At 47.1% G+C, this 14,760-nt stretch overlaps 1 protein-coding gene across 1 annotated transcript; it reads right to left on the bottom strand.

The window, feature by feature from the left end:
- Positions 1 to 1,563: 1,563 nt before the first annotated feature.
- Positions 1,564 to 13,808, bottom strand: ITFG2 (integrin alpha FG-GAP repeat containing 2). The gene is made up of 12 exons (XM_066341053.1): positions 13,709 to 13,808; positions 12,408 to 12,503; positions 11,913 to 11,954; positions 10,913 to 11,090; positions 10,464 to 10,603; positions 9,908 to 10,056; positions 8,684 to 8,778; positions 6,848 to 6,898; positions 6,291 to 6,382; positions 5,668 to 5,785; positions 4,919 to 5,092; positions 1,564 to 4,757 (listed from the first exon to the last, which is right to left on the bottom strand). Exons 1-12 carry the CDS (start codon positions 13,802 to 13,804, stop codon positions 4,615 to 4,617), a joined length of 1,374 nt encoding a protein of 457 aa, XP_066197150.1. The 5' UTR covers positions 13,805 to 13,808; the 3' UTR covers positions 1,564 to 4,614.
- Positions 13,809 to 14,760: the final 952 nt, after the last annotated feature.

Genomic DNA, 14,760 nt, shown 5'->3' with positions numbered 1-14,760 from the left:
GGAATTATTTCCCTTTTAGAGAGTCCTTTTAACACTTGCCTTATACCCTGGCTGCTAATACACTTGCACATTGTGCCACAATCTTGCCAGCTTTTCCTCTTTGTTGTAAACAGCTGCATGTATGAATTCTCAGTCACAGAGAGGATGTTTCCAAGAATGCACTAAATTAGTGTGAGGTCTTTTCTCAGCTCTGAAATCAGCTCCAGGGCAGAAGACATGCTCTTCACCTTCCTTCTGTCCATGTCAGTTGAACACACAGATCCACTCAGTAGAAGTCTCTTTTGTCCAGACATGGAGGAATCTGCTGCCAACAGTTATCTTGGAACCTCCCCATCAAGCTTTGCTGCAGGCAGAGCTTCCAGAAAAAAACCCCATTTATATGACCAATGAGAACGGCAGGTCATGATGCCAAGGCAGACACTTCACCTCAACCCATTCACTAAAATCACAGTCTAATCCTACAGGGTCAGTACCTGCTTTCCTCACCAACACAGCTCCTGGTGGGTTTTCATCTCCCAAAGTTACTTGGCATAAAATGACACACTGTTACTGCACTTGACACATGTATTCTGAATTCTAGCCCACAGACATTTTTCCTTCTCCAAAGCATTTTTGTGTCATTACATCTGAAGCACAGCCTCCACTGTGAAAGAAAGAAGTCTTGGCTTTAAAACATGATGGTAAAATAGGACCTACAACATCTCAAAGAAGCCAACTCCACTCCCACCTACAAATATGGTAATTTTTAAGTCTTCCAACACTGGAGAGAACAGTAAGTAATTTTTGAGCAAGCTGGCAAGGCTGAAGACTGTCTTAATTGTAGTTTCTCTTGGAGAAGTCTATTATACAGATACACTTCTCTACTCCCAATTCCAGTTGCCTCTATTGCTTTTGGGTGAATAAATGGAACAAAGAAATCATCTAAAGGTCTTTTTCACTCTAGATCAAAAAATGCTACCACTTTCATACAGAAAGCAGTTCAGCACAAACCGCCAGCTCAGAGCAGGACACAGGCACATCCTGTACATGTCCAACACTGGCGTCCTCATGATGAGGCCTGTCCCTTTAGTATAAAAAATGGAATATTATTATTTTAGGGATAATCTCTTTGAACCACCTTGGTGGTCATTTTCTATCAGGGCTACTTTTTAATAGAGTGGGCACAGCAGTTGTGGAAGTCTGCAGGGAAAGACCTGCCACGGCAAATCTCTGGAACAGTGTGCAACACACCCAGGGGTGTGCAATACACCCCACCAGGGGTGGGGAGAAGGATTTCTTCTGTCCTTCCTGAGAACACGCATTCTGCCAAAGCCATAATCAGGACCACTTCCAGGAGCTTGGAGTCACTTGGTTTTGAACAGAATGGGAGCCGCAGCCATCCATATTCCCAGAGGCATGCTCCTTCTTTCACTACCAGCAGGTGAGCTATGGCATTGAAGACCACTGAGCCACATACCTATGTTTGCATTCAATCCTCCTTTCAAGAGACTCCACTGGCACATGCCAAGATACACCTGAAAAGTTCAGAAATAACTAAATTATAGCCGAAAGATCACAAAAACAAGGGCAGGGATGGAGAGCAGGTTTATTACGTCTCAGGAAAATAAGGCAACCCTCTCCCTTTATTTTTCTGCTAGTAAACTGAGCATCAGAACCAAAGCCATGAATCATGTATCTGCAAATACCCCCAGTGCCTGAGAATACTGTCAGACTCCTCACTTGCTGTGTGCTGGCACTGGGACATACAAACGTGTCCTGCAAATGCTGCCCTGTTCAAAAGTTTCCCAGCACCAGCAGGTTATGCCAATCTGCTAGAGTAGGATACAGCAAGCAACATTGTCGGGTGTGTGGGAAGGAACCACTTCTAAGTGCAACTCTGTGGCTTGTGTCGGCTGGCAAGGACAATTAGTTACAAAGAAAGTATAATGTAACTCCATCAGTCCAGAGACAGAGCCTTAAGTAGCTCCTTTCCCCAGAGGATGAACACGGCACAGAAAAACTGATGCCAGTGGAAGTTCGCCTGAATCAGAGACTTCAAGAAGTATTTGGCCTTAGGAGTTCAAGGCAGGAAAAAATAAGGAAAGCCATCTTTTGGCCCAGGAATGGTAAAGATGTTCAGTTAATTCTTCTGTAAACAGTTTTCATTTTTTCTTGTGCACAAGGGGCACAGGAGCAAAATGCATCTCCAAGTTATTATGTGCTGCACGCAGTATAAAACTGTCAGGGGAAGCCCTCAGATGTTAGTATTTTTCCTCTCCAATGGTTTTTAAGAGCTGAAAAGTTCTGGGGAACAGATGTTTTTGTAGAGTCTGTATTTTCTCACCCCTGCTTTTCATAGAGTGCATTGCCTGGGCTTGCATGGCACTCAGCAATGTCATCCTCAGCCTGGCAAAAGAGGATTGGGGTGCACAAATGGCCCTGCCCAACATTTGCAATGCTTTGGCTCCATTTTCTTTTAAAGATGGTTCTTAGAAATACGTCATCTCTCCCTCAGTAACTTTTCCTGGTCTTCCTCAACAATTAATAACAGTCCAACAGTGGATCAGTTTGACCTTCCTTTCTTGAAAACCATTCAACCTGTATAGCAAAGCTTGTTTTGCATAAAACAGTTCCAGCCATATGCACCCATTTGTACACCCCTTGTGCTTGTGTAGCTAATAAAGGTTTCTATTTGGTGTTGCTAATAAAGGTTTATATTTGGCATGTACAGACAGCACTGAGTTGTTCTGTTATAAGTGTAGGCCACCCTGTTTCCCTGCCAGGCCCTATTTGCCAGAAGCAATGGTGATGATTCCTGTTGGGATGAGTGGCTGCACACCTTAATGTCACAAGAGCTGACTATTTGTTGAGGTTACAGTCTGGGTCTGACAAGCTTCGAGACAAACTCCTTGCTTTAGCCCACAAGTAGTATCAGCTGGTATCAGCTCTCCCACAGCTCACAGACTTAAGCCTTGCTTCCCTCAAGACCACAGTTAATGAGCTCTATTGTTACTTGAAAGGTCCTGCCTGAAGGGTCCAGTTTTATACAAGCACTTAGTATGACAGAGGAACATTAAGAAATGCTTCTCAGCAAGGCCATTAAAATGGAGAGAAACTTCTACTACAATTAGGGTCAGAAGATACTTCTCCGGAGAAGAAGTGGCCTGAGAAGCAAGCTAGCAGGTACAGAGCAGGTCACAACATTTCACGGCTCCATGCTCAAACTTCCACTGCTACCAAATGCAGAGGACAGCACTGTCCTCTGAAAAGCTTATGTAAATCTACAGAGGGAAACTGCAAAGAACAGCTAAGGCTTATTATGTAAAGATCCTGCCCTTCTACCACAAAGAGTTGCTTCAACAACAGTCACTTTGACCCAAGGGCAAGACACTCCTTTTCTCTATACAAAGCATTTTCTCCCAGTTAGGGCTGCCCTTGGATATTCTGCAGAGTAAAGCACAGCAGGTTTTCAACCGCCTGCAGAACCTTTAAATGCTGCCACTTGCTCCAGATCACTGACTTGTATTTGCAGTGACTCAGGCTGCTGTAAGGGCAAAGGGACAGCTCCATCCATCACACATGTCCAATAAAACATGACACAAGTGAGAGCGGATAATCAATGCAAGCCAGCAGGTAAGCCTGCTGCCCCTTTCCTAACAAGCTGAGTTAGGCAAGGGACAAGCTAAGAGAGGGAAAAGCACAATATCAACAGCATGTGGAAAGTTTCATGCTTGGGCTTTTGCAAATGAGCTCCCTTTAACTAGACTCTTCATGCCAGCCAGCAGAACATCACTTCCAGCCCACCTCTTTCAGTTGTGCAGGACTCAAAGCATGACACTCCACAACAAGAGGCAAGAGTGGCATTTCCACCACTTACTGTGGGATGGCCACACTCTTACAGCACCACAGATCCACAGTTAAATCAGACTGGTCTTACTGACCACTTTACAGCTGCTTTGTTAAGTCACAGCCTTCTCTGGGATCACCCTGCCCAAGAAGATGGAGACAAGCAATGACTCTTGACTAGAGCTGGGTTTGCTGGAGCTGCTCTCTCTCCACACCCTATTGGAGCAAGTTGTGCACATCTCCAGCTACTCAGAGCCACATGATTTCTGAGAAACTGCTTGGTAGAAGAGCAGCAGCAAAGACAAACAATGGCTCTACTTTAAATACACCAAAATGGGAGAGAAGTCCCGTGCCTGCACCCTAACTCAGTTCCTCCATCTCTAATTCCTGCACTGTGATCCTGCTAAGAACTCGGAAGTACTCACTGAAGCACTTGTAACAATAGGTCAAAATGGAGGCTTGGCTCAGCTGTTCTATCCATCTGTGACCTCACTGCTCCTTCACAGTGACTAATGGAGCACTTTAGTTAGTGAGGAACATGGAAACTGGTAGCAGACGGCCTGTGTGCAGGATCCTTGCCCCTTTCTGCTCTTGTAGCTGCCTCAGCTAGAGGCAAACGAACCCACCACACACAGGCAAGTCTACAGTCAAGAACATCCCTTCACAGCCTATAGACCCCTTTTCTGTTTGGAAGTTTTGACAAGGTAGAGAAAGAATAGTCATATTCATCAGATGCCAAATTCCAGCTGCAGAAGAGCTTGTGCTGGCATAAAGATGTCAGCCTTCTTGTTATAAGGGATCCTGGATGCCACTGCAGTGGGCAGAAGAATCCGTTCCAGCAGGATCTTGTGAGGGGCTGCTGAGATGGTATTTCTCAGGATAATAGAGTGTTTTGTGAATCAGGTTTTTGACAGCAGAATCATCACTTCTGTCTAAGGAAAAGAGAGAAAACCAGTTGTTAGGCATTCTCACCAGGTAATGGGAAAGCCTCTTCCTCTAGAAATACTCTAGTTGCCAGCATATCATCTGCAAATCACCTTCCTCTCTTTGTTTCTGTACATCCTCCACTCTGTACATCACTTTCTGTACTCACCTATACCCAGCTCTTGCAGGAGACTTCCAAACTCTGGGTCACAATCCAAGATTTTCAACAGATTGGTGGACTCCATTCTCTCCAGCTGCACATCCCAGTAGATGTAGATCTTCTGGCTGAAGCTGACATAAACAAGGCAGGGACTGTTGCTCCCTTCTTTGCATGCATAGAGGCCTGCAAAAAGCAGAAGTATGTAGATCTGACTACTTCCAAAAGGAAAGAGAAAGCAAATAATTGACATTTCATGATGAGGCACCAAAGCTGTTAGCAGAAAACAGCAAGCATCTGGACAGAGACTTGGGTATACAAAGTCCCTTTGAGACAATCCAAGAAGCTGCTCTGAACTGCATGAAGCTGCATTTGCAAGCTGCTTCTTGCAGGTCTGAGAGAAGGGACTGAGCAGAGCCAAAACTCAGGATGGTTCTATGGGGTCCTAATTTTCACTTAAGAACAGCTCAGAAGTCTGCACATTAAAAAAGCAGTGTGGAGGACATGAGACCACTAGTATCTCTAAAAAGGACAAGAAAAAAAAACCCAAACCACCATAAACAAGCCTCATCATTATTTTCTCTTATCCTTACTTTTCCCAGATTCCACCATAGGAAAGACTAGCTGGGCCTTCTGGAATATTCACACAGGGGAATTATTCCTCACTGCAGGCAGGAAAAGGATTCTGGGTCTCCTAGATGGGAGTAGTAGCTTTGAGGGGAAAATGCTGTGAGGGCTGGCTTTGCAGTCAGGCTTCCCACCTGCACAGAAGGCACTGACATTCTCATCTGCTTGGAATCTGGCTACAGTCCGATTGTGGTCGATGATGTACGTCTGCCCGTCCCACGCACAGGCAATCACCTCCTCGTGCCCATTGCCCTGCAGCAACCAGAGGACTGCATGTTACACAGATGCCACCTACTCCCAGGGACAGACAAGAATCTTTCTGCTGGTTCAGAGACACAACAGTAATGTCTAGATGTCACTTCTGGACATCTCATGCAGCTATTTTGCACTTGGAGCTCATCTCTCTTCTATACTGCAATCCTTACGTACTGTGAGAGCTTTTAGACAATTAGGGTATTAGCAGTAAGCAAAACCATTCAGCTTTGCAGTAAGATTGAAGAACAGCTGGGGGACAAAAGTTTAGGAATGGTTAAATGGATGCTGGGTCTAACAGGCAGACACAGCTCAACCTCCTGCAGCTGGGCAGACTGACCTGAGTGCAGAACGTACTGCCACAGTCAGAACACTCTGTGCCACCCTGAGATAATCCCAGCCTTTTCCAGCTGAGCCATATTCCTTCTGCCCTTCCTAAGTTCATATACACAAAGCCATGCTGAGTTTTTGTCTACATTTCTCCCAGCCTTACTCAGATACTCACTGTAACATCCAGCTTTTCCAGAGCAAACAGCTGGTGATCAACCTGAACAGACCACAGCAGCTTGTCTGCTCCCTCCATCAGTTTCAGTGTTCCTGAAGAAAAAAAACAACCGTCTTGAAAACAATAAAAGAGAGCAAGATGTCTGCTAATGCTAGGCCCTACTCCTTCAACACTTCAAGGGTTGCTGAGACTTAGCTGCTAATAGCACAGGCTACTGGTCTTGGCTGCTAAATCCATACTGGACACTTGACCCCAGCTACCACGCTCCTATTATCCAGATACACTGCAGCAGGACTGGGCAGGGAGCACTAGCCATGAGAGAGTGTAACATAAACAAGCATCTATCCTCACAGTGCCCTCCGTGCTTTCATATAAAGTATGTCAGCAGAAGGAGTCTTTGAATCAAATTCTCTTGCCTGACCCTTGCTGAGTTTCTGAAGCTCAGCTTCCCTTTCTTTTAAAAGTCAAAAGCACTGAGCCCCTGGTTCCCTGCTTTGAATTTGTGACAGGCCTTGGCTGCCCCACAGGTCTTCTTCCAGGGCAGTGGCAGGACTTACCATCCAGAGTACAGAGAGCAAAGAGACCTGAGCCACTATTCTCACTGGAGCCTGTAAGTGCAAAAGAAAATTACTGGAGTTGATGCCATTTTGTAAACATTGTCCCCTCCCTCTCCTGAAAACAATAAAAAAGATCCAAACCAAGCTGATCCATGCTGCCTCCTTTCCTTGCCCAGCACTGACAAATGTCACTAATTAACTCTGAAGAGGAGAGTCCCCTGACCACTGGGCTGCTTCAGCCCTTCAGTAAACTCTCTACCTAGCTACTAAAAAAAGAAAAGACACGCAAGGTCAGGTTTTAAAAATATGACACTCTCAGAGAGAGGACTGGAGCTGTATTCAACTAAAGCTGCATTTAATCCTTTCAGTGACAACGTAGGAGAGGCACTGGCTCCATGAGGAGGAACCCAGGAAACCCGGCAGTCAGGGGCCAGCCAGCAGAGCTGAAAGCAAGCAGGCAGTTTCCCCAGAGTAGGTTAACAAGGTGAGCCTGCCTTCAGTGCCCATAGGCAGCTCCAAGCTACAGCCCCCTGCACACTCCCAGGCTGCAAACTACCCCATTTCTGCAGATGAGCCTAAAGCAAAACCAGCTGCTTGGGGGCTTAACTGCCCCTAATGACATGCACCCAGACAGGCTCTGATCCAAGAGATCTGCTGTGTCCCCCTTGGAAACTGGTCAGCAGGGCACTCTTCAGCTGTTTCTTTATTGACAGTCCAGCATCAATGGACTTTTTTACAGCCTGCTCTCCATCCCTAATTCTGTGTGCCTTCATTTTTCACAGACATCTCTCAATAGATGCAAGGCTTCATATACAGTGAAATAATTGATTTCATGCTCTGTTGACCATGTTGCTCACAGCAGCATCAGAGATGCTGAAAATATGACAAGCTTAGGAACTGGGCAGGAAAGGTCCTCTGAGGAACGGGAAGAGGGTGGGGTTCAGTGGATTGCTCTTGTCCACAAGCTCTAATTGCACTGGACAGGCTGAATCATTCTTGGACAGCAGTTCAGGAGGCAATACTTGGGCAGAGCAGATTTAAGAGAAAGTGATGTCTACTGGGACTTTTCTGCCTTCTATTATGCCGACACACTCCAAGGGGGAGTGAAAGCTTTTCCTCCACAGGTACCAAAGGAGGGTTCAGCAGGTGCACCAGGCACAGATCAGAGCACAAGGAGTTACAGGAGGGGAAAGGGGAGCAGTGGCAATGTGCAAGAAAAGTCTGGACACCAGAGCAGTGTGTCAGGGCTGAGAGAAGCTGGCAGCTGTGCAGATTTTAGATACAAGACCTGAACACAACACAGTGGAAGAAGACAGAGGACAATACTACAGATGAAATATGGAAGCAGCTGTGGAGAGGTTGGGGCTGCACAGGAGAAGGAAGAGAAGCACAGAGCCACCAAGAACTGAGATTCAAATGCTCAGAAAAGCAGGAGTAAAGATGAGGCTGTGGGAAGGAAGAGATGCATCTAGGAAATACGAAGGAAACGTAAGCTGCAGCCATGCAGAGGCAAGGATCAAGGACATCTGTAGGAGCACGGCATGGCAGCCATTCAAACTGACTAAATGCAGGTCAGCAGAGGCTGCAGAAAACCTCTTGTTCTGAGTGAAGGATAAGGGCAACCTAGGGAAGGACAAAGGCTATATAAAGCTCACATGCAAATATCCAACTGTCTTTGGGAGCTGGCTAAGAGAAGCTGAAATCCCCGTGTTCTTGCAGCTGGCTCTCACAGTTATTTTTCTACCACAGGAAATGTGATTTCATTCTGGACTGATGTACTGAAAAAACACCAGAGGCAACTGCTGGGCTGGAGAGCTCAAGGTGCTGATCTCTCACCTCGGGCAATGCTACCAATCAGATGAGTGGAGACGTTCTTGTTGTGAATCCGTCCAGACGTTTGGTGTAGAATCACATCTCGAACAGGGGCCTCACTAGGGAAAAGGGAAAGACAACAGGGAAAAGTTAGGGAACTGCTGTATCAGGGAATCACGCCTGCAATTGTCTCAGAACAATTTCAGGAGCAGCATATTCCAAAGCTCTACAAATCCAGACACTGACAGAGTTTGTGAACAGGTTGAGCCCTTTAATGGTAAAGGAAGAAAATGCACCAATTTTTAAAAACACAAACCCAGAATGATTTGCTGCATCAAAAAAAGAAATAAAAAAGAGCTAAAAAAAAAAAAAAAAAAGAAAAGAAAAAAAAAAAAAAAAGAGTAAGGCTTATATTTCATTGAAGGAAAAAAAGGACAACTTTTATCATGACTGTTACATAAGCCTGGCTGCTTTTTCTCTCAAAAAGTACCTGCCCAGACTGCACAGGTTGGTCAGAGACCATGTCTGGCTTCTGGCTAACAGGGTACCACTCCACTGAGTTCTCCAGGACATCAAGGAGACTTGCCTAGGCCCCCTCCTGCTGCAGTTTTTTGTGTCTCCCTTGAAGTCTCACAAAACACCACAGAAGCACCCAAATCACCCACCAGGGTACTTCCAGGACCAAGACAATAACAAGCACCTCACTGCTCATCCTGGTTGCTGTGGTTGTGATTTACAGCACTGGCTGCCAGGGGTCTCAATAGGAAAACTTCTAATTGCCTCACCTGCAGGAAACAAGTGAGTGAGCCCAGTTTTGTCCTGGGCTTCAGATGTATTTGGTTTGGCCCAGTCTCTCAGCTGTTACCCTGCAATCTGACGACCTTTCTCTGGAAATCTAGGTCACTGAGTTCCCTACCTTAGCTCCCAGTAGTGAGGAACCCTCAGGGAGCTGTTTTTGCGACTCTCCTTGCCCAATTCAAGAAGAGAGAGGGATACAAGGAAAGCAGCAGCATTCATCTTTGTGACAGAGACACGAAGAGTGTTCATGGAAGCTTGAGTGCAGGTAGGCTTAAGAGATGAGGTGCCAGCAGCACAGCAGGTCGCTGAAGCAAGGAGAGTGACAGCATCACTGATTCACAACAGTGATGTAGTAGCACCCCCTCGTAACAGGCATGCACAGTGGCATGTGCCCCTACAGGAATGCCCCTACAGGAATGCTGTACCCCTTCCTGCTGTAACAGCCCTCACCTGCTCGGGGCAGATCCGTCCCTTCCCGCGGCTGTGTCCCGCTGCTCCGTGTCCCAGGTGCACAGCAGGATGGCATAGCCACAGCCTGGCTGGGACACCATCAGCTCTGGTGAGCCATCAGGGCCTGGGTTCACAGACAGGCTGTCCACCTACAGAGGCAGAGGAAACACTTGGATAGAGCCAAGAGCTCCAAAAGGTTAACAGTGCCTCCTGCAACTAAATTTAAATATGGCAAATCTGACAGAGCTGAGCAGCAGCTGCACAAATTCAGCTGGAAGCAAAATGTCCAAGTTCAGTAAAAGGTTGGTTCCCTTCCAAAAGGCACTTTAAAACAACACTAGTACTTCCCACTAATGCTCTCCCATCGGGCAAGAGCAACTGCTTCTCAGACCAACCTACCAGCTGTACAGAAAAAGTACTGGGCAAATCTTCTCTCAAGCCTAGGACATGAAAATCGTTTTGTTCATAGGACTGAGATTCTGTGCTTCTTCGCTTGAAAAAGCCACCTCTTGAAGACTGTATGACAAATACTGCTCTGAACATCTTTTTTCCTTACCTGACCTTCTAGAAGCCATTTCTTCAACAGGATCAATTGCCCAGAGACATGGTCTGAATTCTCCGACGAGTCCTCCCAGCGGAAGGCACGGACCACCCTGTCAGTGTAACCCACAACCAACTCACACTTCCCATCTCCATCTGCAGGAAAAGAGAAAGACAGATGGACTCTCTCAAGCCCTAAGTGCCCAAACAGCAGAAACCACTCTGCTGGTTTCTGTAGTTAGCATCCCTGAGGACCCCAACCACGTAATGAAAGCTTGCGCTTCAGAAAAACTCCTGAAGTTCTTGTTCCTCCTTTCCATGACTTGGCTGTGGTTTGTTGGAGTGTTTGTTTCAGCAAGACAGTAATTTCCTCAAATTACAAATTCCCCCCATCTTCTCTCCCCACTGCCTCACACACAAACTGCTTCATTCACCCTGCACTCCCACACCAGCTCTGTGGCTCACCAATGTCATTGATGAGCATGACCTTGGTGTTGGCAGGAATGTGCTGCTTGAATACTGGCTTCTGCTCTTCTGCCCCTGCCAACTCATGGTGGCCTGAAGCATCTGGGTGTTTCGAATTCAGAGAAGTCAGGTCAAAAAGATGAAACCAGCCTTCTGCACTCACTGCCACCACAAAATTCTGTGGGGGAAAAGAAAAGCCTTTTGATTCCTTCTGCACTTTTAGAAAGTGCAGAAGCTGTCCCACAGCAGGGCAAAGGAAGACACAAGGGTAGACTGATCAAGATCAATGACTGCTACAGAGGGAACAGGAGGATTTTGGACAGCACACAAACTTCTCTGCTACTGGCAGGGTCCAAACTTCTTGTTCATCTTTGCCAAACTACAGTATCAAGCTGGTGTGTGTGCAATCCTCAAACAATGTCTGGCTTTCTCAATACCCACGTCAGCTGTGCTCCCCACTAGAGGAAACACAGCTACAGTATTTCAGGCAGGGACCTTTGGACTCATTGGTCCTGGCTTAACCCCCAGAAACAGCAATCCAACAAAAGGAGTCATAGTAGACCCAGTGGAATTTGCTTGGGAGTCCAGACTATTCTGTGTCTCAGTCTTGTTTAGATGACCTTAAATGCACACAGCCAAGTGGCAGGACCACAGCCCACAGCAGACATCAGCCCAAGAAAGGCAAAAGCCACTGAGCAAAAGGAGCAACCCTCAAACCACCAAAGCTTTGTGGTGCTCTCACAAGGGCACATGGAAATCAGACATGCTCTCTGAAGAAAGGATGGATTTGCTCTCTAAAAAGCTGCATAAGGCTCACAGAAAAATACCAGTTCCATATAAACAGAGGAACAGTTTAAAAACAGCAGTGCTAAAACTCTATGAGCAAAGGCAGATCCTGCAATCTGTCCTCCTCCACACTCAGCACATGACATGGCCCTAATCTTCTGACCACCTCCCACGTGCCCTACAGACCAGCTGGGAAGAGTTTGGGTCCTCTCACCTTTCCTTTATTGCACACATCTCCCACACGGACACATGTGAGCTGCAAAAGAAAACAAGGCCATCCATGAGAAAAGGCAACCCAACCCAGCAGGGATAAACCTCTGCCCTACCCCCTCCTCTCCCATAAAGAATCTCTTGAACTCCTAACAACCTTTCGAAGGACAAGGAAAGCAGAGTCAAGGGACAGAATTACAGCTGGCCAGAGCCCTGGGGTAAAACCCACAGTGCACAGAGCAGGGTAAAGATGGAAGAGAAGCCCAGTTTCTATGTTTGTCCATTAATTTGCTCATCACTTCCAGCCCATGGGGCTGTAAGCCAAAGCAGGGTCTTGAATAATTACGTGAAAGACATCAGAATCAATTCTGGCTACTATTCCTCTCCAGCCTAGGCAATATATCTAGGCAAAGGACATATACCTCAGCAAAGGACAAGGACAGCTGGCTGCACACACACCAAAAGGCCCAACCGTTTAGAAATTTTGTCAAGAACTGACCATTCCTTGGCAAGATCGCACAGCCCAGGGCTTGCTATCATCATTCTTGTAAACATAGAGCTTTCCATTGGTGTCTCCCACCACGAGTTCATTCAACTGCACAAGAAAATTGGGTTAGTAGGAAGAAAGCCACAATTACATTAACAGTATTCCTTCAGCAGCAAAAATTTCAGAATTCATATTTAAAAATCATTCTGTGGGAAGAAGCAGCAAAACAAAATGCGTTAAGAGACAATCTTGAATCAAAATGGAAGGTCTGGGAAAATATAAAAGCCCTAATTTTATTCTTGCAGATAAAAGACATGGAGAATGGCTCCTTAGAGTGACATCCTGTTACCCACTGCTTCTCCACTCGTTGTTTCAGAGTTGTGACACTGACTGTTTAAACACGCTGCTTGGATGTTAAAACAATCATCATTACTCCATCTCCCATCCTTCAATCTAGATTGACTTGAATCACCAAAGGAAGATGATGGTAATGAAAAATATATAATCATCCAGGAAGAGAGTGTAAGAACACTTAAAACAGATTTACACAGGATGTTCCATCTCACTGCTGAAGGGGTAAAGGGATTTCAGAATGGTGTTTATTTCTTTAAAGACAATCTAAAAATTACCCACCACCCATGCTGATGAGCCTACTCCCATTATCCCATCTCCTTCATCATGCCTGTGTGCATTTATATGGTGTGCATTTCATAACTCCCTCCACACCTTACCCTACAGAACAAGTTTTTATGGGGAACTCCCTTTAATCATCTACTGCATTGCTAGCCATGACACTTCCCAGGATAAGCCTGTAAAAAACCTTGACCATTGAGGAGAAAAGAAAAGCTGACATGTAGCCGGTTAAGCAAACCTCCTCCTAGTGACAGCAGTCAAAACCAACCATTTCTGGGGCTGGCAGCAACACTCCCAATGCACATCCATCCATCACACAGGTCAGGAGACACCGAGACTTGGCTCTACCCTGTTTGTGTAGAGGGTAGAGCCAAGCAAAGCACCATTACATCCCCACCACTGCGACAGGTGAGTGTTTACAAAGCAGAAGTTAAGCTCCGCTCCGGCTCTGCAGCACCCAGGCCACAGCCGGGGTGGGCCCTGACCCGCCGCAGCCCAGCAAACATTCCCATTACAGGGGAACTCCTGAGGGGGTCTGACCAAAGCCCTGCGGCCCTCAGGCGCCCGCCAAGCCCCGTGCGCGTCCCCAGAGCTGGAAGCCCCGGAGCTGCTCCTGGCACCACGGCCCGCTGCCTCCCCTCGGCGCCGCGCCCGCCCCACCCCGGGCGCGGGGCTCGGACCGTGTCGTTGTCGGCGTCCCCCAGGCAGATGGCGTGCGGGAAGAGGCTGCCGGCGAAGTCCAGCGCCACGCACTGCACGTAGCTGACGGAGCGCATGGCGGGCCGCAGGGAACGGCGGGAACGGCGGGAGCGCGGGGCGGCCGCAGGGAACGGCGGGAACGGCGGGAGCGCGGGGCGGGCCGCAGGGAACGGCGGGAATGGCGGGAACGCGGGGCGGGCCGCAGGGAATGGCGGGAGCGCGGGGCGGCCGCAGGGAACGGCGGGAGCGCGGGGCGGCCGCAGGGAACGGCGGGAATGGCGGGAGCGCGGGGCGGGGCGGCCGCAGAGCCCGCCCCTTCCCCCGGGAACACCGCGCGCCGCGGGAGGGACACACACACACACTGCTGGGCTTTACAAACTCAGCACTGTAACTGTTTATTTTAAGCACTGTTTTGCGCTTTTTTTTTTTTTTTCTCTCTATAAGGACATACATAACGAAGTTTATAGTTGAAGTTTACATGCATGACCTCACTTACAAATACCAGTATGCCACCTTCTGCCGGCAACCAGACCCACTTTTAAAGACGGCACGGAACATCTGTTCAGCTGCCTGAACAGGGCATGTTTAGTGTTCTTAATAATAGATTTACATTCTCAAACATTTCATAGTTCATGTAGTAACAACAAGGGCACAGTGGTACTTTCAAGACTCACACGTAACAACAGATGCACCATTGACCAGATTTTTTTTAGATGTGCCACAGAAATCATCACTTTTTGCTTTCAGAAACATGTACAACTATCATGCCTGTGGGAGATTTTTGAAAACTGTGGTTCAACAATTAGAAATTTATCATCAGGACTTGGCCCTGCGCTTTAGCAGCAAAAACACTTTCAACCACAGAGGCTTGTATTTCCAGGAATAATTAGCAACAAATCAAGGTATTTACTTGCTGAAGAATAAGTACTCTGGCTGGGCATTCCTGTCCCCCTAAACTGTTTTTCTACAAATCTCTGCTTCTAACCCCAGCTGACATTCACAGTGTTGTTTCCCACAACAGGGCATAGCACTT

Source organism: Sylvia atricapilla, chromosome 2 (assembly GCF_009819655.1).
Source record: "Sylvia atricapilla isolate bSylAtr1 chromosome 2, bSylAtr1.pri, whole genome shotgun sequence".
NCBI lineage: Eukaryota > Metazoa > Chordata > Aves > Passeriformes > Sylviidae > Sylvia > Sylvia atricapilla.
The sequence above is the reverse complement of the archived record's forward strand: the minus strand, read 5'-3'. Positions and strand labels throughout refer to the sequence as shown.